A 23,188-nucleotide genomic window follows, 5' to 3' on the forward strand; every position below is an offset into this window, starting at 1 on the left:
AATTCAAAGCCCTGTACGTCACATCTGACGGGAGTTGAGTTGTCATGTTGGAATCGCATGTGCTACCAATCACTTCATTGCACAACAGGAAGTTGATCAAACAGCGTATTTGCTCAAAAGTATGAGTATTCCATTGAGCAAACAAGTTGCGCTGGTTGGGGACTGGATGATTGCAAGCGACACAAGCACATCACATGTGATGTATTTATTTTGTGGGCACTCCTTTGTCCATTTATGACCCTATATGGATTATGGATGGAGTATTAAGGCAGTTGCACAAGTGAACAATAAGAAAAAAAGGTCACGGGGTCATGAGGATTCTCTCTCACACACTCATGAGGTGGTTATTCTATTCAGCACATTTTAATATCTAATGTGCAGATTTGTCTAATTAGATTTTTTGGGGGATTGTTACCGCAGTAAACAAAAATGATTGGAGGAACACTGTTGGCCCAGCGTGTTGTGGACAGCCTGCCCTCACTTCCCTGTTCTTTTCTGGTAGCCGTCCTCCTGTATTGTCCCTCTCTCAGCGTGGGCCAAGACAAACACAGACAGTGAACTCCTGTGTGACATGCAGGCTTCAAAACAAGTCCACATCCACCACGATCAGGCTGCCAATCTCTTACTCGCTCCTCTCTATCAGCCCTGCATCGCGCTCACGCCAGAAGCCACCCACACACTCTCTGACTCCCACACAGGTCAAACCAAAACTGTTTACCGGGTTATGAAGGGCAATTTCCCATACGCTCGTTCATTACACCGCAGATAAAAATGATTTGAATTCTGATTTTGGAGGCCTCTGGGTGTTTTTTCCTGGCCATTGAAATGTCAGGGTTAACATAAAGTTGGAAATCTGTTTTTTTTTTCTGCTTTATGAACAATAACATAAAATATCTTGGCATAAATGAAATGAACGATACTATTGGAGAACAGATATTTGTTTAGACTTAGACCCTTAAATATAGTCAGATGTCTGTTTGCTGATTTACACAGACTTTCTGATTCCATTGGCAGTGAGGAAACACATGCAGTGCAGAAATAAAAAAGCAACAGATAAATTATCAAAATTTATGTTGAGTCACAGCTTTCAGAGAGTTATTAGGCCATAATTGCTGATACATGCAACCTGTAAATTATATACTCTGTCTAATTGTTCTATAGTTCTATTTCATTCTATTCCATTTTTTTTATCATTCTTAATCTCTTTTATTGTATATTATTCTTATCAAACCTGTGTGCACTCTGTCTTTGGGCTGCTGTATTAACCGAATTAAATGGGGACCAATAAAGGATTATTTTATCTCATCTGATACATTATACAGATATCTGATACGTTATACAAATATATGACACATTATATGATACTTGATGTGAACAAGAAGGATTTTATTGCTGTGGCTTGTCAAGAAAAAAAACACAGATTTAAACCATTTGTAGGCCATACTGGTTGTTAGTTTATTCTAGAACAATGTATCTTATCTTATGAGCTTTTTCACATGTAAGATTTAAATCTGCAACGTAACACGAGACTCAGTTGTTATCAGTCAAACGCAGTGGTTAAAATCTCAACAGTATCATCTTCAAATCAAGTGGGAAAATCTTCACTTTTATGTACAATAAGAACCAGAAATGCAGGCGTTTGTGTTTCTTCTGCTGGTGATGGCGAATTGTTCCTCCACGGTCTCTACGTTCAGGGTGTTTTCTCCCTTTAAGGCGCTGGAGGGCGGAGTCACGGTAACGCGCTCCGGAGGCTGGATGAGTTTATAAGGAGATGGGGGAGAAACGCGTCACCGACGAGTTGAGTTTCACCTCCCGGTGCCGGTGTTGACAGAGAAGGGATGTTGCACATGGGTCTCTTGTCTGTGGGAGTCCGACTCGAGTGACCTGTGCCATAGCAGATAAGAGCTCGGTCCCATCGGACGGGCAGCAGATCGCCTCTGACAGCTGTGGACTAACGTGATGGAGACAAGCGGGCTGCATTTACATGGTAAGACTTAGACACTGTCATGATGTGGCCGTGAATAATGATGTTAATCTGAGATGATGATGATGATGATGATGATGATGATGAATAATCTAACGAACTCAGGAGCAGTGTTTTAATGGCGAGCAACACTGGTTGATTGTCTTTCCTCTCGGGGAACTTAAAAGTTGAAGAGTTGAAAAGAAAAAGAAAAAAAAAAAGAATCGGGAGAGTTTGCCAAAAGTACAGCATTTCATTCATTTATTTCAAAGGTCCTTCAGTTGGACATGAGTGTAGTCTCGTACAGCTCGTGTCTGTCCGTGAGCAGCGGGACAGTCTGCATGCCTCCTGATGTCCGCCCTGCGAAGCCCGTCGAGGCGGGATGTTTGCGGGACTGTCGCCGGCGAGCCGCTAGTGGGCGCTGGAGAGTGACTCCTCTAGATCGATCCTTATAATGAAGACAGAAAAGACTCTGTAGATTGTATATTTAAATATGTTACGACTCACATGTGTTGGAAAGTGCTTGTGGCATTGGAAACATAGTTAGTTCGATTCCTCCAACCTTGAAAAAAAAGAGTAACATTTTAATTAAAATTGTACAAACTAAAGATAAATGTTAAACATTGTTGACATTAAATCAATTTGCTGCTTCACAGGAGAAGGAAATATTCTCCCCCAAAGATATGATTGACTGAAGTTAGTGAATTGAAAAGTCTGGAGCTGTCACTCACTGACTCATGCGGTGTCTTCAAACATGGCCCTTATTAATCTGAACAGGGTTTAAATGATTCATGTCATTTACTGCATGAGTAAACTACAGTATAGTTCATGAATGGATTGAGCCAATCCCAGAAACGAATGATTCACCAGCATAGGTCCTAAAGTCCGGAGGATTTAAGTCAAGATTCAGAGAGTCAAAGGCACGCTGCATAATTTTGTGTAGTAGAGAATGATTAGAATTTAAATATTAATATAAAAACAATATAGGATAACAAATCAAAGCTATACAAATATAAATATATGTTATATGACTATTATGGTAAAATAATCTGGTGTATGTGCCATATACTGGCCAGATGGTCTGTACAATTTTTCCAGTTTATAAAAGTGTCAATGAATAATACAGCACACGCTCTAGCACTTGGTTCATTAGACACACAAGAGTTTGCTCATGGGTCGGGAATGAACCATTGTAAAATGTTCTCATGTCCCAGTTGTAAAGCGAACGGTGAAATAACATTTCGTACACACTCAAAAGATTAAGGATCGAGAGATATGTTGTGCATTTCTTTTTTAGACTTACATGCCACAAGGTTGGATGAAGCCAGTTGTCTCTCATCGTCAAGCTACATTGCACTGAATTCTCATAGACTTGGGCCTGTCGCATCTGCAGCACGGGCCTCACATCTGGCCCGTTAAAAACCAGTCCACGTTGAGCAGACCTCTATACCTGCTACAGGCCTGGTTTGTTTGTAGACGTCTGATGCTTTGTGAAAACCCGGGTCACACATTTAGATATTTTTTCCTTGAACAAAACCATTCACAGTTGTCTATTTAGATTATCTTTGGTAAAGAAACATTACATGTCGGCTGGTAGTAAATACTGGTGGCCCTCGGTGTGTTATTTGGCCGGAAGAGATTGCAGCAGGTCGTATTAAGGTGAGATAACGCACATTCCCTAATGCCAGCACCATAGTTAAATCATCTGTAAATGTCCAGTCAGTAAGTGGCCTCTTGCCTGTTAGAAAAAGTGAGGTGGGGACAGCCAAGGACAACACATCAAGGCGCCTGCATGAGATAAACAAACAGCCTCTGCGTTGTCCTTCCTTCCAACAGTGTCAATTCATGCAGTTCTCCTGCAGGGGATTTGTGGCACAAGCCCATACCTTGGCCATGTCTGCTGGTCTCCATGGCGTATCTTCAGTCCTAACCTCATGGGAAAGTTCGCTTGGATTTTCAGGCTTGTTTCGCTGCACACCAAAGCGACACAAAGGCCCATTCATGCCCCAGAGTGGCTCCATTCATGGACACTGAGTAATTGCCGGTAGAATTCATAATTGTTCAGCGTCTTCCATCGCCGGGGCTCACTGGTGGAAATGACGCCACAGACGGTTGTTTTAAGGATCACATGAATATTCAAATAGATGCACGGGTCACTGTGTTTTGTTTGTAGAGGGTTTTTTTTCTTTCCTTCCTCTTCGCATTATGCATGCGCTGCATTGTTGGCTTCCCACGTCGACTGTAGACCTATGAGTGTAACAGAACAATGCAGTTTGAAGAATAAGATTACAGTGTGATAGTAAAATGGAGACCTTTAGGCCTCCATGCGTACGTGTCTGTTTGTGTGTGTGTCTGTGTGTGTGTGTAAGGGGTGGGGGTGAATTTCTAATTAGTGGTTTGCAGGTGAATTGCGTAAAGTGCTGCAGGGTTAAATTATTCAGATAGGAAAGGGAATATAAACTGTTCAGTATTTTCAATTTAGAGCTTATATTTAATTTTGAAATGTAGCTTTCAGTGTTGTTGATAAGGGCAGTGAGTGTCTGTGTTGTTTCTGGATAATAGATATTGTTATAAAAGCTAGATAAGGTACATTCTGCACAGTACTGTAGAAGTACAGTACAATATGGTCACAATCTAATTTACCCCAAAGGCATAACATAGATTACAGGGATTACTTTGACATCTGTTCTGAAAGCTGTAAACTTTGTTCATGGGCAGGCCGGCAGGGAAGATTCCTGCTGACACAGGGGCTTCACTCAGTTTTAAACCCTGCCACTTGTCAGGTGATTGGGTTAATTTGAACCGTCCCTCTGGCCTTTCCGCGAGTAAAGCCGAGGGAGCTGATGTCGTCAAATTTTGTATAAAAGCAAGATGACCCTCACCTCATCGAGAATATAGACTGTGAAGTGGTTCTTGGGAAAAACGGTGAGCATCTGAATCAAACCACATGGAGGCTGGGAATTGCTTCTTTGGCTTTTCACATATTCGCCCTTTAAGAAGAATACACAACTTTATCTGACTGTAGAAACATTTCTTTCACCACTCTGCAACACTTAAAATATTTTTTAAGGTCATGAACCGCCCGTCTGTTGAACCCCTTAATATAAAGATATGTATCATTCGTAGTATTAGTAAGATATTTCCTTGTCAGTTGCATTGTGATCATCTTTAAATGTCATTTTTCAGGAAGTGATGAATGAATGAATTAAAATATATTAGGCAAAATCTGAATCAGACTGAATTTGCCTTTAGGTGTATGTGTTGTGTGTGTGCGTGTGTCTGTGTGTCTGTGTGAGTGAGTGAGCAATGGTGGAGTTTGTCATGCAGCATCACAGGAATGCTGCACAATTAGCCCCTGTTGTAAGGGCGGATACTGCAGGGTTTCATGGTCGCAGAGAGGGAGGAGGTTGTGCAGTGCTGCTGCTGCCCTCCCACATCTGACCCAGAGGTTGTGCAACAGCCCGCTCATCAGAGAGACGGCTTGAATCTGGAGCCACAAAGAGACACACATGGCAGCTGCCAGGGCAGACCAAAGTAATTTACAGGGCTTTTGTTGTGCCAGTTGTTTCCTGGAGGCTCACCTAAACAATGCAGTGTTTCAGGAATGTAACGCTGAACCTAGGAGACAAACTCAAGATAAAATCATCACTTGTCTGCTACTCTCACAAAATGCTTCTCATGTACTCAGTAACGTTTCAGCGCAGGCCAGAGAAAGAGTAACAGGACAGAGTCGGATATAAGTGTGTAATGATGATTGAATCCATCCATCCATCCTTTACCTATACCGCTTTATCCTGTAAGGGTCGTATATGTTGTTGCTTTGAGCCGTAAGTATTTGTTCCAGCGTATCCGTCCCGACCTTTGACCTGCCAGATAGGATGACGGCATGCAGCTGGGTGCGCTGGACGCCGTCGTGTTCCAGATGCAAATGGTTTACGTGCTCCGTTTATGAGCATTTCACACTGCTGGTGGTGTGGCCAGAACAAATGGAAGAGTGCTGTAATGCAAAAAAAAAAGAAAAGCCACATGTGGAAGATTCATGTATTTGGCGATTGAATCATACTTCTGACACACCTGTAACAAGGTGTGAATGTTTGATGTGTGATGATGATGTGTTCCCTCTCTTACCGCTCTGCTCTCTGTTTCTCTCCACTGGCCAGAATGAAGTGGTGATGGGTGTGACGGAGCTGACTTGTGCTGGAGCTCTACCAAACAGAACAGAAACTGCCACTCTGCCAAAGCATGGCCAGGAGACAGAAGAACTGCTGGGGACAGCATGACCTCAACAGGTACGATAACACCATTCTGACTCCAACCAGAACAAAACGGAAACAGGAATCGGTTTTTACTATATACCACACTATCACTACTTATCACATCACAAGCATGATTCTGTTATTGCCTTTGTTATTGTTTGTCATATTGTTTCATGTATAAAGAGATAAAAAAAACACAAATAAAAACAGAAAAAAAATGTCAGCGCCACACACATATCCAAAACAAAATCTTTAAGATCTTTTAAAAGATGAACACCTGCTTTCATTTAAAGGCCACCGACCTTCTTTTAAATTACTCCCAGAGGTAATCCTCAAATTATTTCAATGCGTATGCGTGATCAGAATTCAGTTCTAAAGACAGTTCTGTTATAAAAAAAACCAAATTAAAATCTCGCCTTTACAATATGTAAACTATACAACACCTTCTATCTTGTGACTGTTAAGTTTGGATAAAAAACAGACAAAACAACGGAGGAGGGCAACCAATTTTGTACATTTAAAGTTGACAGTATTATTAATAGAAATACGAAATATAGAATAATAATATAAAACAAAATTACAATACTAGGTAAATAAACTGCAAATATACGTTAAAAATATGATCCAGTGAAGCGTTCAAGCAGCTTGCAATGGTGTTACATAATGTAAATACATAAAGAGGAAGAGAACATATATTCTGTTAAAGCATATGTCATGCTTGTTATTTCACATATAATGACTTACTTATGTGCAGTAATGATTCACACACACACACACACACACACTCAACACACACACACACTACTCCGTATGGATTTCTCAACCTCTCTTGCTTTGCATTTGCAGAGTGTGCTTTGGCCTAAGTGCCGACATGGAACACAACCTGACGCAGTTTCAGCAGCAAATGGCCAAAGAGTTTAACTGTGAGTCCTTTTACATATTACTTTTACATGTGATCATTCAATTATTTTGTCTCAGATTACAGATGGAAAGTTGTTTACAACTAACACTGATGTGTATCGGCACTTACAATGGTGTAAATGCTCAGAGTAATTATTTCTAATATCAATTCTAATGTGTAATTATTCATACATAAGTGGGTTTCAAAAATAAATTGCTGCCACATTATGCTTTGTAAAACATACATACATACACACAAGTATGAATTATCTGTAAAAGTGAAATAAAACAAGCCAGGTTAACAAAAACAATGAAAAATCACTGATAATATTTTACAGCAATTTAATTAATTAATGAATGAAGGAATTTTTGACTACTTTCGACACAAGTGCAATACATATTTGTGATATTGAAACATAAATTATCTAAATGTCGTCACAATTGTGAAATTCATTTAGTTTACATACTTTTGTCACTATAATAGATTTATATCTAAAGTCTGCCTTGGCTCGACAGACTGGAGTGTCAACCCTGTTGGACCAATGGAGCAGCATGTAGCCGGGGTTTAGGCGAGTGTGTCGTCAGTGTAGTGGAGACGAGAGCGGAGCGACCAGCAGCTATCGCTCCCTGCTCACCAGCTGCTCCTGCAGTCTGGGGCACGTCGGATGTTTCCACAGAGAAGGTTATGGGAAGCGCCGCTACGATTGTGGCCCGTCCTGCAGATACTGACGATTCCTGTGTTAATCAGGGTGTTGTGGCTGATGTTTGACGAAAAGGGTGATAGGTTAAGCGGCTGTTTTTCGACATATTATTACTCCTGTTTCCTGTAAGATACCTCCATAAAAACAAGGAGGTTTTTTCTCTCTCTCTTCTAAATAGACTGCGCCGCCTCTCCCCCTGCTGTTTTCCCTCCTACACCATCACTAATCTCCAGTTGAGAGTTGCTTTTCTCATTGCAAGTTGTTTTCCATGTTTTTTCCTCTGAGATTCGTTTCCTCTCTTAAGGAAACAACATTGAAAGCGAAACCTTGTTAAGAAAATCTGTGCTTTCTTGGTGTACAGTGCAATTTAGGATGTTGAGGACATTGGTTTAATATACGATTATTTTTCCTTTTCACAGCCAATATTTCCCTCCCCCAGTCTCCTCTCTGCTCTGATACTTATCGATTGATGTCTGATGACACACAGCGGCCCCATGAGGGAGACCAGGTGGTCCCTTCTTCCCAGAGACGGACAGTGTTTGGGGGCCTCCAGAGAGGGCCCAAACCCCTGCCACCTCCTCCTGACCCTGAGGAGCTCATGTCGGATGAGGCAGCCGATAACGAGGTGGAGTTTTTTACCAGTGACCGGCGGCGCCTTTTGCCCAGGAGCTGCCCCAGGGCCATGTCCAGGGGCAATGACAGAGACTTTGGCCAAGTAAATCCTGCCTACCAGGAGAGGCTGCTGGAGCCAATGCCAGCAGGAGGTGATGGGGTGGGCTCCATGGCTTTCTCCTGGCCAGGGAGGGAGGACAGACCAACAGGTAGAGGAAGTGGGTTCGGGGCCAACAACTGGGCACCTGCTCTCCACAGGGAAGACCACCAGCATGTGGCGTCAGCAGCTGGGGATCCTCTGTGTAGCAAACAGCCGGACCACCACCGCCAGTCATCCAGATTTCGTTTCTCCTTCCCTGCTTTCCAGCCGCACAGCAGCAGCCCCACAATTGACAAGCCACAGATCCCTCCTCGCGTCCCGATGCCACGAAAACCTCCTGCTCTCCCAAAGACTGTGAGCGACAACGAGGAAGACAAGCCTCCCAAAGTTCCCCCAAGGATCCCTTTAGTCCCGCCCTGCCCGCCACGTACCCCGAGCCCCAAAAGCCTTCCAATTTATATCAACGGCGTGATGCCTGCCACACAGAGTTTTGCTGCAAACCCAAAATATGTGAGCAAGGCCTTACAGAGACAGCACAGTGAAAGGTCGCCACCTGCAGCTCAGTTTCCTCCCTGCATTGTTCCCATCTTGAGGGACGGCAGACAGGCCAGTGCCACGCACTACATCCTCCTGCCACCGGGACGACCAGCACGCACAGACCGACGGGAGAGAGTCCTCAGTGAGCCGGCGAGGACGGCAAGCGCAGGAGTCTGGCAGAACAGATAGAGAACTCTCACACTGTGAACCACACTGAGGTTTATAACTGAACATTTTACCAAGTCAGTATTTTCGCAGCACATCAATGTTCCACCCAGAAAACATCATAACACCCCCTGTGCCTTGGTTACTAGGATGCTGCAGTGAAAACAGGGATAAAAATGTCTTACCAGTCGTATATTTCAAGTCGTTCAGTCGCACGCTCACCTCACTAAAAGAAACTTGAAATAATAAATACATTTCTGATAAGTGAGTAAGTAATTACTGTGTGTACAAGCTGGGCTTGTGCATGTATTTTTTATGACTATGCTGCTTTCAATCTTTAGTGTAATGTATTAATAGATTTAATGTTTTGCAGAATCATTCTCACAAATTCAAATCGTTACTTCTAGTCAATTTGACTGGACAAGATTGTGGCTCAATATTGGAACGACACAAGTGATAATTTACGTTTCACGTATTATTATATTATTATAATTAAATTTCAGTGGATTCCAGTCCATGTCAATGCTCATTCCTTTCCCTACTTTTGTGTAAGTGCACAGCTCTCACAATCAAAAGCTGATGTTTTGACTTCAACAATACACCAAACAACATTGATCAACACTGAATGATTGATTGATTCTATTCTATTCTATTCTCATGTGCTCAGTGGTAATTTTATTTAAAAGTACATTCTGTGATGTAAACAAGAGCTGTAGCTGGACCAACATTCAGAACAAATAAGTGAAACCTGCCGTCATCATTCAATTGATTGACGTGTCCAACGATTCTTGTATGAAGAACAGAAGCCAATAACAAAGTCATTAATGTTTTCTGATGCTGTTATAATAAGTTTTATATTAGCTGTTTTTATACACATTTGTAAAAAGAGGCCATTATTTTATTTTTTTCTATGATCAGTAGAAAAACACTAAATATTACTTGTTAAAGCAAAAACTATTTAACAATGTCTATGAATTTAGCTCAAATATTCCATATATGGTAAAAAATGCAAAAGTTGGACCAATAATGATTCCTTCTGTGTGTAGGGTTGGAAATCGTGTTACATTTGTCCAGACCGACATTTTACAGTCTGTGTTACAGTACGTCAATTGGTTGGAGGTTCTCATGAAGTGGAACTTAGCAGAGGCTGTTTGTGTGTATATGTTGTCATGTCAAAAGTAAATAATTGTGTTTTTAATCTATTTATAGAAATAAAATAACTTATTCCTTCTGATTGGTTCATAGTTCAGCATTTTTTCTTAGCTTGATTTGCCAGTATTCTCACAACAATACTCGTCTCTGTAATAAATTATTCTGTCATAGTGGATATTTCATTTCTCTGTGTTGTTGTGCCATAGATGTTTAAAAGAAACTAAAATTAAGCAAGCATATTTCTATACTTGTATATTAATAAACTGTAAATGGTGATTCAGTTATGGCATAACATACTATGATGAAGCCAAAATGGAATGTGTACCTTCAATTAATAATGCAACTTATTGTATATTTTATCAACTTAGTGATAAGGTTTATTTGTTCTGACTTCGGGTGCTTTTGCTGGATGTATCATTTATAAACACATTTTTGGAAAATATGCAACCTATATTAGGTAAGTACAAGTGAACACATTACCAATACATTCGCTTGAGTATGATATATAATGTTTAATTGAAAAATGTCACTAAATCAAACAGTTGAACAGTCTCAGAAAGCAGAGGGGTAAAAAAAAACTAAGACTGGGGTTCTGGAACAGATTTTAATGGGGCATCAACAACAGTGGACGTTAGATCAAAACTGCTCACAAACATGAGCTGCAGGATGATTGATGTTCATATCGCGAAATAAAATGTTGAATATTGTCCTTGGTCAGTTGTGTGAGGGTGTAGACGGTGTGACAGTACCTTTGGTTAGAGTCTTCAGGAAAGCACAAATAACCAGTTCTTGTCCATATCACATATCTGCTCAATCTTTACAGTCACAGTTAGTTTGCCATGAAACCACATGGCATTTCAGCAGGCTACAAGTACAAACCATAGAACTTGGTATTGTACCATTGTACAAATCATGCTCACATGATAAAAGGCTTTTGTCTCTATATTCTCTGATCTCAAAATGTATCATCTCCATTAGAACTGTCTAACAAAACATAATCCTGAAAAAAACCCGACTAAAAACAAACTATGATGTTTACATGTATCATGTCTGACAAAGTCATTGTCCATATTCTCCAGGACCAAGTCAGGCAAAAAAACAGGGTAGTCAAAAACTTTTGTCCTGACTTGGTTATGGAGAATGTAAGCACCAACTTTCACATGTTTTAGAAATTTACAAAGTCCACTATTTAATAAACTTCAAGTCTGTTGCATTCATTCGTAATTAATTAGGCGTTACACATTTAATCAAAAGGACATGGCACAAACACAGTTATTCTATCATGAAATAATTCCTTGTGGATGCAAAATAAGTTAAAAAAAAAAAAGAAACACATAAAACCTTTAGTAACCCCTCTTGTCACCCCCACCCCGCTGTCCCCCTCACCCTTGCAGTTGCTTATGGGCCTTGTTGAACTTTGACGTTTGTTCTTCTTCAGGCACGGCCTCAGCCATCTCATCTCCTCGTGGCCGAGGTCCTTCGTGCAGCCTCGGGGCTGTCAGAGATGGGATTTTGATGTTCACTTTACCGCCAGGCCCGGTTGAGCAGTTTGACTTCTGCCAGGCGTTTGCTGATCATGGTGGCAAAGAAAAGGGCGAAGAGTACGCTGCTGATCAGCATGTAGTCGTAGTCGTCCTTAAGTACGTCAAACTGCTTCGAGGGATAAACACGTGTCTGATAGATGTCGAGACCGTATGCCACCACCTACAAGGAAAAAAGATTATTGTTTAACTTAAATGCCACTGACCATTTGTCTTATGACCTTTAATGGAAGTCTTCCTTTTTGGAATCACAAAATAATGGCATTAGTGATCAAGATAAGTTAATGACCACTTTAGAAGATAAAACCAAAGTGACTGAATTCGTTTTGCTAGAGGGAAAAAAAAGAAGAAATTCAATCTTCATGCACAGTGGGAGCTTGACAAAATAAAAGCTTGCAAAAAATGTCATAATAAGGCAGACAACTGCTTAAACCTGAAGACAAGTCTGTGTTGGTGACCGCCGCAGAAAATGTTATGTCGGTGTAGTGACGGCAGACTCACCAGGCAGGTCGACTCGAGCCCAGAGGGGGCAGTGTAAATTCCTCGCACTCCTGATACAGACTGGTTGTAGTTGATGAACCACTCTGTGCGGATCGGCAGCTCTGGTGCGTACAGTATCAGGTTCTCTTCACTGGAGATTAAGAAAAAAAATATTAGCCAGATAGAAAAAAACCCCCCACAAAAGAACCTTGGGTGAAATGTTTGACACTAGATCTGACTGAGGGGCTTACCGGATTTGTTCAGACGCTATTTCTGGCCTACGAGGGTCGAGGAACATCTTGGGTAATGACAAAATACCTCCAGAAGGCAAACCAACTGTGAGAAAGCAAACCCAAAGATAAGTTAAAAATCGTTTTCTGTTATGAGAAAAAGGCAGGTTATTGTGTTTTCAACATGGCGTCTAACTGGAAAAAACAACGCAGGAAACATACTGAGCAGGTGACGGCTGGTGATGCCCTTCTCAGTCAGAGTGGCCTCCATGGCAGAGATGGAAGAGGGGAAAATGTACGACTGCTGAAGCACTTGAGGAGCATGTGGCCGATCCAGTGAGCTGAACACGGTGCTGTTGTAGAGCTCCATCCCTTCGTACAGCTCAATGACAGAGAACTCGTTCCTTCGAGACTTGGTGTTCCAGTATTCGTACTGTCAGGTAAAACGGAGGCAACAAACACATTCAGAGGTCTGATCACATGACCCACATTTAACACTTTGCTTGTGTTGTCAATGTTTTACATTTTTATAACAGTTGCCATGAGAATACTCCGTATTATTATTCTAGCAAAGCAACAAGCCAACAGGGGGTCTTTATTTTTAATCTTTATTTCTGCCATTAAGAGTGACTACAGCTGTCCCAAACACTTACCACCACCCAGTTTTCAGAGTGCACAACATGCACAGGTCCTCTGGCCTTTCTCTGAACAGCATTGTGGAAGATGCGACCGGTCACGCCATCAATCAGCGTGATCCCGATAAAGCTGCGCTCCTGATGCAAGTCTGTGCTTTCAGTGACCACCGCCAAGAGGTTGGGGTTCAAGTACTAGAAAACATTTTAATAATAAAATAAAATTAAGCATCTTAAAGTTGAAAACAGATACAAATAGACGAGCTACCCATATCCAGACATATTGAATACAAACAATGTCAATAGTAAGGTGTAGTGTTTAGATGTGTCTGACACTGGGTGGAACAAAATAGTTTTTTGATTGCTATGGGACGATTCCTGCTGATTTTGGTGACCTGCCATTTTCTTCTAGAGCCATGCCAAGTTTGAATTTTTCCAATAACACTGATAAAGCTCTTCGAATAGATAAGAAAACGACCGATAGATGTTGTTCATCTGATCTCACACCTTTGTATTGCGAGATGTAATGAACAGCCTCCAGAATGCCCAGACAGAGCATTGGACATTTGCATTGTTATCGTACATTTCAAGCATTTATGTGAGTGTGCCTAATAATGAGGGCAAGGGTAGAATGGTTAATTTCATATGTCACAAAGAGTATAAGCAAAGATGTAATAAAGAAGGTAGAGTGTCTTAGTAGAAAAAACAAAAACAGTGTTGATTCTTCTTGAGTCAGTGGAAGAGAGAGAACATGATTCACTGGGGAAACAGTGACGTGACGCACAGTGTGTCTCGAGTTCTCCGTTTCCATCAGAAAATGGGGAGTGACTCTGTCTTTACGACTGAAGAGGGAAAGAAGACGCAGAACACTGACCAAATTTATATGAACAGCATGATGTTTACACTTTCAACAACTCACAGCATTGGTGAGGATTTAGGTGAAGTTTTTGTACCTTGTACAGGACACTGCGGTCTCCCATCACTCTGCCCTGGGAGTGCACATGCTCATTGGGCCTCTTCCCTTTGACCGAGACAATCCTCTGTACCTCGGTTGGGACGACGACTTCCCAGATGAGCTCCGTGGACAAGTCCTGAGAACCAAGAAGAATTCCAATCAGTCGTGCGTGATTTAAGGTGCAGTTCAAAGTGAGAGAATGGGACAATAACCAGATATCAGGCTTTAAATTAACGTCCATTCTCACAATCATTTATTTATTATGTGTCCACTTGCCAGTGACACTTTAGTTTTTCAACTCTATTGATTTCCTTCATTCTGAGTCAATCAAATATATATAAATTGTATTTGAATGTTCTTGATCATTTCCCACCCCCATTACTGATAGACTGAGTAAAATGAATAAACAATAAAAGTTTTAAACACTCTTTGAGCCATGATTTTCAAGGAACCTTGAAATATTCCCCCATAAAAGAAGAAGATTGATTTACCGTTCGTAGCCTATAGCCAGAGAGTCGTCCCTGGTCGGAGTCAACAAGGAAAAAGTATATGGATGACGCCATGTCCTGGAGCTGCTGCAGTACATTCTTTGTAGAAGGAAAGGCAGACACCTGAGGAAGAAATCAGTAAGACAGGTACAATATTTACAAGCCAATAATAATCACCCAAAACAAAGAACATCACTAGAACAAATCAATGAAAATCAAGGGCATTAGATTTTGATCTGTAAGCTGTGGATACAAATGGCTTCAGGACACAACCTTTACTGTATGTAATGATTCATTCATTCACGTTGATCTGGTTTACAGTTTGGCACTGACCTTGTACTGGTCATCAACCAGGAGTAAAACCTTTGCATAATCCTGGTCCATGAGCGGCAGGATGATGGACTGAAGTATTGGCTGAGTCATAGTGGGTGGAGTGACGTGACTCTTCTTTCCAAAGATGGGGTTAAATACATGGAGTGTGGCCAGGCCTGTGTCCTGATGAAAAAAAAACATAAGAAGAAATAGCAATAAATAATCCACTTCTAAGGTTACACAGGTTAGACTGGGGTTTTGCATTCAACTGAAGGAGAAAAAGTATCAGATTTATCCACGCTTATAAAAGGCACGCAGAAAAAAACACTCGTCCGTTCTCTCGAGTCACAAATTTGCTGAATTCACAGTTAAGTCATTTGCTTTGCTTACGTTTATGCAGCCCACAAGATAATGAAATCGAATCCCCCCCTGAAGTTCTTTAACCACAAAGCTCAGACCCCTTGTTATGAAATACCTTGTCTTTGATGAGCAGTGTGCACTGTGGGGGATGAGGAAAGTGTGCGGTGGTCCGTTGCACAATCAGTTTGAAGGCTGCATTAGATGGAATGTCATCCAAGTAGTGCCTCCATAAAATACTGCCGGTCTTGCTGTCAATCCCAAAGAGCTTAACAGAAAAGAAGCAAAGGCTGAACTGAGTTTCAGAGAGAACTGATGTACTCAATTTATCATTATGTAGTTTTACTGCCTGATCTTAGATAACACAAACACAAACTAGTTTGACCAAAACTGTGCAGCACAGGTCGTCTTCCCTGCACAACTTTCGAACAAGGACCAGATGAAAGGCTAAGCTTTAGTTTCGTACTTTTCCTGACGCAGTGACCATAACCATCATCTTCTGCAGGTTGAACTCATCTCTGGAGAGGTTCTCGATGGTCACATCATTTTTAACCTGACTGCGAGGCTGCCGTGCATCGTAGAACAGCTTCCACAGGTGGGCGACCCAGGCCTGCAGCAAGATGAACTGAGAAGAGAGCCTCTTCAGCACCATGGAGAACAGGCCGTCTAGACAAAAAGCAGCGAGAGCACAGAGGCCGATTAATGACTTTCAGTGGATTCAATTCACATTGTGGGAGAATCACAACGTATTAGACATGTCACGGTGGATATTTTGTCATTGCAAGCAAATCACAGGTGTTCCTTATAACACTAAACAGGCCCTATAGATCACTGATCATTGAAATAAAATATAGTGAAATAATATTTGTTAGGCAGCAGCATACTGCTTGCGTCATTAATAACAGTGCATCAAACAGGACGGGTGCAAATTTACATTCACAATCTGTAGTAGTAGTGGTAATAGTTGTATTATATAACTAATGTTAAAGTGAAATCCAGTGTAGAAAGGTGTCGACTTGAAAGAAAGATTGACAGCTGGAGACTATGAACTTTGTACTGACTAAGAGCAGATAAGTCTGTTACCTTGTATGGCTGAATCCAAACGCAGCAATGAAAACAGGACAAAGCAGAAGAAAGTGAAGCCAATAGCAACCAAGTGATTCATTATCTTAACATACCCAACAATTATTATTATTATTATTTTTTTAACTGGCCATTTGCCTGTAGCAACCGCAAAAATAATAAAAGCAATTTGTCAGATGATTAAATTCAGGTGCTGGGCGGCTGAAGCGCGGATCACAGTAAAAGCAACATTATTATTTCTTATTTATAGGATCATAAATGTCAAAATTATGAAACAAGCTTTAGAAAATTACTAAGATTAGAATCGGAAAACTGTCCTACATTTCTACAGGGGGACCTTAAGAACTAATGAAAATAATAGAAAATTCTGATTAGTAATTCACAGCAGAGAGTTCAGTTTAAAGAGGAACAATCTGGAATGTACACTCTGGAGTAAAAAAAATAAAATAAAGAAGGAATTTTGGTTTGACATTTACCAGCCTTTTTGCCAAACTCTCCCTCTAGCTCTGCCTGCGTTCCTGTAAGGGGCAGATCCACCATTTCCATTGTCACCACATCTGACAGGGCCTCTTCTCTTGTCCATATCACACGCCCTGGAAAACAAGACTTATTATTGTTCTGTAATCGTTCCACCTTCCACACCCTGTGACAGTATGCAGTCTGTGCTCACGCTTTCTCTGAATTATGAAATGACACATTTTTTCCCCCTCCTGCGTGCCCGTGGAAAAGACCAGGATTATGTGTATGTTATGAAAACTGACAGCCTGTTTGTGCACCACATAGTGGTCAGATGTTGGCAGTGTTCATGGTGATGACACATCTGACACATCTTTGCACTTTGGAAAACAGTAATCACCATGAGGGATATACTCTTCACATAAATCAAAGGTTTCAATTATTTGTCTCTTCAACACACAACATAAAAAAAAATAATTCAGACATTAGCGTAGTCGTGGGATCTGACCAAACAACACCCCTGGAAAAATAAGGTCTGCTTATTTTCTCTGTTATTTCGTTATTGTAGGCAGGTTTCTAATTGTTTTACTATAGCGCCCCTCAGTGGCAAAATAAAAGCTGTCTGTTGCAGGCAGCAGTGCTCAAACTTTGGATAACATTATAGTGCACTCTGTTCAACACTGATAAAGCGGTTTGTTCAGCGATCCATACCTGGCTGTTGTATGAAAGTAAGTGTGTGGTCTTCTGTCTGCACCATGACCCTGTAGCCAACCGAGTCGTCTTTCTTGAGAAATGCCTGTACATGCAGCTGAAACACAGAATAAAAACTACTTACACCCGAAAACCATTGTTAACACCATAAAGGTTGCTCTGAAAGAGAACAGACAAACCTTCTCTGGTTTCCCACCATAAGGATCCATATTAAAAATCAGTGTTGTGTCTAAAAGTCTGCGTCCAGTTTCTGCACTGAAGAGGTTAAGAGTGGAAGCCTATGAGGGGGAAAAAAACAGGAAGTTATATCTTTTACAGTGGTTCAAAAAGAAACGGATCATTGTAATTTGGCTCTTGAATTAACGTGTTTAATTAACCTCAAAAGATACATTTACGATCTCAGCAGCCTAAAAGCTACGTAAAGCGTTTCTGAACTTCATTGCAACACATTAGATTCCTTCATCAAATTAAATATGCCAGTCATATAACAAGCACACAAGGGGACACATAAGACTACAGTCTTAAGTCTTACGTACACTCAACCACGTATTTAACTGATCTAAATGTATGATTTTTCATTAACTCACAGTTTTATTCTTGGGTGACATGACAGCAGCAACAGTCTTCTCTCCAGTGGTAGCAAATGAAACCAGCATTGCCTATAAAACAAGAAAATTTAAATGCTCATTTACAACAAAACTCCCTTAAAAAACAGACAATTGAAGTATCTCAGTATGGTACAGTGATATTTATCCATTACGGGAAACTTCAGAGTCTACATGTAAGGACATATTAAAAATGTTAGAACTGAAGAAAATAATGTGACAGTCAAATCAGTATCAATACAGTAACTGCAATACCAGAATAAGCCAACATTAGAAAAAAATAGCAATCTGGATATTAATGGTCAGAATCTCAATTGTGTAAGAGATATAAGTGCAGTGTAGAGACACAGTTACTGACTGGCTTGAAATCCCTCAGTGTGACTATCTGTCCATTGTTGAGTTGAAGAAGCAGGTAGTGTTCAGGCCCAAGCTGCAGGAAGAACTCTGACAGTGGTGGACGAGCTGGGTTGGGCTGAGTGGACACAAGTGCTGGATGGAAGCCAGGGGCAGCTTCAAATCCCAGTGACTAGAAGACAATTCAAAAAGACAGACACAAAATAATGAGGACTGTATAAAAATAGATTGTTTTAATGTGTTTGGAGAGAAATGCAGAGAAAAAGAGAGTTGTAGAACTACGCAAACCAGAGCAGAGGACACATGCGGTCATTTCATAGTGGAAAATTTTTATTATTTTTTTTTGTCATTTTGATGGGTACCTGCAGGGGGATCTGGGTCATCTGTGATTGTACATGTAAGTCAAGCATGTACAAGGACACAGTTGCAGAGTCCACACATGTCAAAATCCCCTGGTCGACCACTGCGCAGCTGGCCTGTATGTCGGACAGCCATGGAGCCTCAACCGAGATCTGAAGACAGGACAACCAGATGTGTCACAGATGTGGAATTTTATCAATATATTGATACATCGCCTTGTTTTGCTTGATGTATTCAAAACAATGTTTGCATTTTATTTAAGTAAAGTATTATATTCTGGATATTTTACAAAGCACTTGTATACTATATATACAGCTACAATAAATGAGGATTACCTGTTTGACAACCTCGCCGTCCTCCACACTGTAGACAACAATCGTAATGTGGGAATGCTGAACGACTCCCAGTGCATAAACTTCACCATTTCCACCAGAATACACAACTTGGTAATCCACGGTGTCACTGTTGAGGTAATAAATAGACAGTTACACAATGTTAGAATGACAACTTTTCGACAATTTTCTGAATGTTGGATTTCTCATTTGAACAGATCTGGAATGACTTGGACAAGCATCTTGTGATATAGATGGTACTTTTTACCAAAGCATTCAAGATAACAAAATACTTAATATCAGGGTAGACTATTTGTTCAGTGCACAGACACTGATACAGCTCTAAAATGTTTACAAAAAAATATGGTAATTTACCTCTCTGGAAGATTTTCTATCCATTTTTGATGACCATTAGAAAGGTAATGGAGAGAGATGGCAGTTTTCTTCAAGACGGCCACGTGTTTCACGTTGTCTTGCTGTCCGACCAAACATGCTGACTGGAAACTAAAATGTATATGACAAAAGCACTTAAAACCCGATCAAAAATAAATGCAATTATAATCTCTGTCAATGCCAATCATCGAGATATTCACCTGCCAGAGTCGAGCACAATCTCCCAGTTCAAACCACCAATATTAATATCCCAGGAGCGCAGCACACGGCCGTCACCGACCACCAGCACCGCATCTAGGAGACAACTTAATGAGTTATCTGCTTTCAGTGAAGGAAGAAGAAGCTTATCTGAGCTCAATTTCAATGACGAAATTCACCTTGTCCGTGCTGCAGGAAAGCATCAATGCTTCCCTCCTGCCCGGCTTTATCCACATGACGCCAGACTGTGGCAGACATAGAAAAGAGCAGCAATTCAAGATCTTTCATATCAAAGTTATTGTTACGTACTTGGCCCAGTAGGACAGTCTGTTATGAGGGACTAAAATACTCACATAGTTCTCCAGTCCTGGTATTGATTGCAGCAAAAACGTTATTCTCCGTTGCCAGAAGCACCTTTTTAGATGATTGCATGTGTGTGTCGAAGTGAGAAAAACGAACCTTGCCTACATACTGTTGCCTCCTGAGAATCAAAAAGAAGAGGCGGTCAGAAGGACATGGGGCTTCTTTGTAAACATGACAAAACCAATTATTGCATCACAGGGATGAAATACCAGTGTTATGACCGCTGAGATTAAAATCAACTGGTGTATGTTATACTGGTTATTATCAGTATGGTTACAATGAATTCCAAATGCTTAGAAATCAAGTTTAATTCACATTTCACCCAATGACAAGACCCCTGGTTTCCTACAAGCTATCAACACCTGAGGGAAGCTAGTACAGACAATGTTGGAACGATTATTCTTGTTGTTTGTAATTCATTTTGGCCTGTCCTCCCACACAACGTTCAGCACCGGGTCGCAGTGGGGGCTGTGACAGGTGTTAGCATTACCCTCCCCACATTAAAACATGGCTCCAAACAGCCGCCGCATTCGGTTCGTTCGCTGCAATTCCACTTACCAGTCAAATTTCCCCACTTGATCCTCAAACACGGCGTCGACAGTGCCGCACAAAATAATGAATTTCAGACACAAGACGATTAGCTTCTCCATTGCAGCAGTAGCTCCGGCTTGCTCTTCATGAGAAGGAGGAAGTCGGAAGTTGGACTGGCCTCGTCTTTGACCGGTGAGTGAGCGGTGCTGCCCCCTACGGGCGAGGAAGGCACATGGCTCCGATAAATCCAATGCACCGACTGAATTTACCGTCAGTTGTGAAATAATTTACACTCCTGTAGCAAATCCTACCTGGAGAGGTGCCGATTCAACTGTAGGTTTTACTCTGTCTTGAATGTTAAAATAAAGGTTAGATAAATCTACTCTGCCCAGAGGTAAAAATTAGATTCTGAGATTAAACACTTTCTAACCCCGCTATAGCAGTTTGTTTACTTAAGTCAGATATTAGAAATACAACACACTGAAGGTTGTTTGATTTTTTTTGTGTGTGTGCTTGGTTAGTGGTTTTGAATGCCATGGCTATTACAGACACGATGCAGTAATCTTTCATAAATTAGAGTAGCAAGGCTTGTAAGTACATGTTGACTAATGTAAGATACATGATTATTGTTATTATATTGGACATTTTTTGGTTCAAGAGGCCATGGAGGTCATGGTGACGTCACTAAACTATTGTAATACCCCAGATTTTAGTGGAATTTGTCAAATCTGCTAAAGGCACACTGCTAAGTTACAAGAATGGTAAATATATATTTCTTTAATAAAAAACAACAACACATTTAAATGCTTCTTCACTGTGCAATCCAATGGTAACACTAGCAAGGGAATAAGATGAAAGATGAACGATTCCTTTAATGTCATTGCATGATGCACCCTGGGATGGAACATTGTTCCTTGGAGTCCGTCGAAGTTACCTTTCAGCCCAACCTGTGAGATTGTGAGCGCCCCCCTGCGATTTACTCTCTCGCTTCCTCTTCCAGTGGCTGTTTTTTTTCTACTGGGTTTCAAGATGGCGTCGAGCGGAGGAGATGGGGAGCACGAATGGACAGCGGCAGTGCGACCGCTGTTATCGGCTTCGTACACCGCTTTTGAAACTAAAGAGCTACCTCAGCTTATTGGATCTATAATCAACAGGTAACCAGTTTCATGTCAAGAAGTTCCGCGTCTCCGTTTGTTCGAAAACTGGCCGTGTCCACCCAGATGTTAGCTGGCTGGCTAACATGCTAACTTAGCTCACTTGGTCAAGTTTGATGGGAAACGTTACCCTCTTAGCTAGCGTTAGCGGCTAGGAAGCTAACTTGAGCTTAACTTGCACTGGCAACGGCTGCTGGCGTTAGCTGAATGCTAACGTCAGCTAACTTACTCAAAATGTTATGTAGCTTGACCAGACTGGTTACTCGTGAACGATATTAACCACGGCACCACCAGTGGCAGATGGCCAATGATATGGTATATCACGTTATCGCGTTGCAAACGTTATCGACGCCGCAGTGTAACGTGTACGGAATCTGCTTCATCATTAGCTAGCTAACACAAACATTAGCCACTGAGCGAACTAATGGGCCTTCCTAAGGCACAGGATAACGTAGCGTTGTAACGGCCAGTGTAATGTGTGAATACGTCAGCTAATTTAGGAACATGTGATTCGCCTTGTGTCACATCAATCGGGGCTTGTCCATAGACTGTTTATGCATCAGCTGGCTAACACCCAGTCAGTATATTGTGATCTGCTGTCTGTGTGGTTGGGCTCAAAGTAGGCGGGGATCCTGTCCACGCCACTCAGTTTTGATCAGGTGGTGATTGATCCCCAGTTATAGTTTGGTAAGTCGAATGCTACCCTAGATATTTTGCTGCGTTATTAAAGGCTATAGGTGTCATGGGCAAGCTGACATTGTTGCTAAAGTTTAAAAAAATCTGGTGCAGTGCCTGTTACGCAGGAGGAGAATCGTCTTCGGAGATGAGTGTTACAGCCACGCATACCTGCAGCTTGTTTTCTCTTCAAACTTCGCTACACAGTGAGGCGATCAGGAAGTCAATGGTTCCTGCATGTGCGTTGGTCAGGTCACTTGACCCTCACTGTTCAGTGTTGACACCAGCTGATCCATCTGTGCATTCAAGTGAAGAGCTTCCTTCCATGTTCATCAGTTTCATTTTCCCGAGGCAACAACCAGACTGCAAATAACGACTACTACTGGTACCACCCCTGTTAAGTTTCGTTTTCAAGTGCAAACGGATTGTTAACTGCACCATGAAGTGTTTTATTTTCTAATTGAACAGTCATTTAACAAGGATATCTCTGAACACACACTGCCGGCAAGTATGCGATCAGATCAGAGCTTGAAGCGGTGTCACTTGGCTCGGGCAGTGTGTGTCAGTGCATATTTTGTTTTCCCTTGTGGCA

The 23,188-nt window shown here is 41.3% G+C and overlaps 3 protein-coding genes across 12 annotated transcripts in view; 2 read left to right on the plus strand and 1 right to left on the minus strand.

Moving 5' to 3' along the window:
- The first annotated feature begins 1,761 nt into the window (after positions 1-1,761).
- Positions 1,762-9,746, plus strand: LOC118317514 (ERBB receptor feedback inhibitor 1). 4 transcript variants are annotated; one of them, XM_035646274.2, is made up of 4 exons: positions 1,762-1,987; positions 6,124-6,252; positions 7,066-7,142; positions 8,240-9,746. In XM_035646274.2, the coding sequence occupies exons 2-4, from the start codon at positions 6,206-6,208 to the stop codon at positions 9,256-9,258; spliced, it is 1,143 nt and encodes a 380-aa protein (XP_035502167.1). In that variant the 5' UTR covers positions 1,762-1,987; positions 6,124-6,205; the 3' UTR covers positions 9,259-9,746. The 4 variants fall into 4 exon arrangements, with proteins under 4 accessions (XP_035502167.1, XP_035502168.1, XP_035502171.1 ...); XM_035646278.2 differs by lacking the exon at positions 1,762-1,987 and adding an exon at positions 7,636-7,801 and having other exon boundaries at positions 6,188-6,252; XM_035646275.2 differs by lacking the exon at positions 7,066-7,142.
- Positions 9,747-10,878: 1,132 nt separating this feature from the next.
- Positions 10,879-22,903, minus strand: emc1 (ER membrane protein complex subunit 1). 2 transcript variants are annotated; one of them, XM_035646272.2, is made up of 24 exons: positions 22,768-22,903; positions 20,795-20,980; positions 20,227-20,354; positions 20,053-20,118; positions 19,876-19,969; positions 19,658-19,786; positions 19,286-19,412; positions 18,953-19,102; positions 18,595-18,762; positions 18,219-18,290; positions 17,811-17,909; positions 17,632-17,728; positions 16,941-17,057; positions 16,465-16,473; positions 15,848-16,047; positions 15,500-15,649; positions 15,046-15,207; positions 14,716-14,835; positions 14,223-14,360; positions 13,291-13,464; positions 12,860-13,070; positions 12,659-12,743; positions 12,429-12,558; positions 10,879-12,090 (listed from the first exon to the last, which is right to left on the minus strand). In XM_035646272.2, exons 2-24 carry the CDS (start codon positions 20,884-20,886, stop codon positions 11,911-11,913), a joined length of 2,898 nt encoding a protein of 965 aa, XP_035502165.2. In that variant the 5' UTR covers positions 20,887-20,980; positions 22,768-22,903; the 3' UTR covers positions 10,879-11,910. The 2 variants fall into 2 exon arrangements, with proteins under 2 accessions (XP_035502165.2, XP_035502166.2); XM_035646273.2 differs by lacking the exon at positions 16,465-16,473 and having other exon boundaries at positions 22,768-22,902.
- ubr4 (ubiquitin protein ligase E3 component n-recognin 4) overlaps positions 21,788-23,188 on the plus strand; it is a 48,134-nt gene continuing 46,733 nt past the window's right edge. For all 6 annotated transcript variants that reach the window (XM_035646265.2, XM_035646266.2, XM_035646269.2 and 3 more), the window contains exon 1: positions 21,788-21,921. In XM_035646265.2, coding sequence (XP_035502158.2) covers positions 21,797-21,921 — 125 coding nt within the window. In that variant the 5' untranslated portion in view covers positions 21,788-21,796. The remainder of the gene's footprint in view (positions 21,922-23,188) is intronic.

Source organism: Scophthalmus maximus, chromosome 3, assembly GCF_022379125.1.
Source record: "Scophthalmus maximus strain ysfricsl-2021 chromosome 3, ASM2237912v1, whole genome shotgun sequence".
NCBI lineage: Eukaryota > Metazoa > Chordata > Actinopteri > Pleuronectiformes > Scophthalmidae > Scophthalmus > Scophthalmus maximus.

Excerpts from the sequence above, each read along its gene's own strand:
- LOC118317514 (XM_035646274.2), top strand. The coding sequence starts at position 6,206 with ATGGCCAGGAGACAGAAGAACTGCTGGGGACAGCATGACCTCAACAG. Across the intron at positions 6,253-7,065 it reads GGACAGCATGACCTCAACAG|AGTGTGCTTTGGCCTAAGTG; the intron begins GTACGATAACAC and ends TTGCATTTGCAG. Across the intron at positions 7,143-8,239 it reads AATGGCCAAAGAGTTTAACT|CCAATATTTCCCTCCCCCAG; the intron begins GTGAGTCCTTTT and ends TCCTTTTCACAG.
- emc1 (XM_035646272.2), bottom strand. The coding sequence starts at position 20,886 with ATGGAGAAGCTAATCGTCTTGTGTCTGAAATTCATTATTTTGTGCGGC. Across the intron at positions 18,291-18,594 it reads CACTGAGGGATTTCAAGCCA|GCAATGCTGGTTTCATTTGC; the intron begins GTCAGTAACTGT and ends CTTGTTTTATAG. Across the intron at positions 17,910-18,218 it reads TGTCACCCAAGAATAAAACT|GCTTCCACTCTTAACCTCTT; the intron begins GTGAGTTAATGA and ends TCCCCCTCATAG.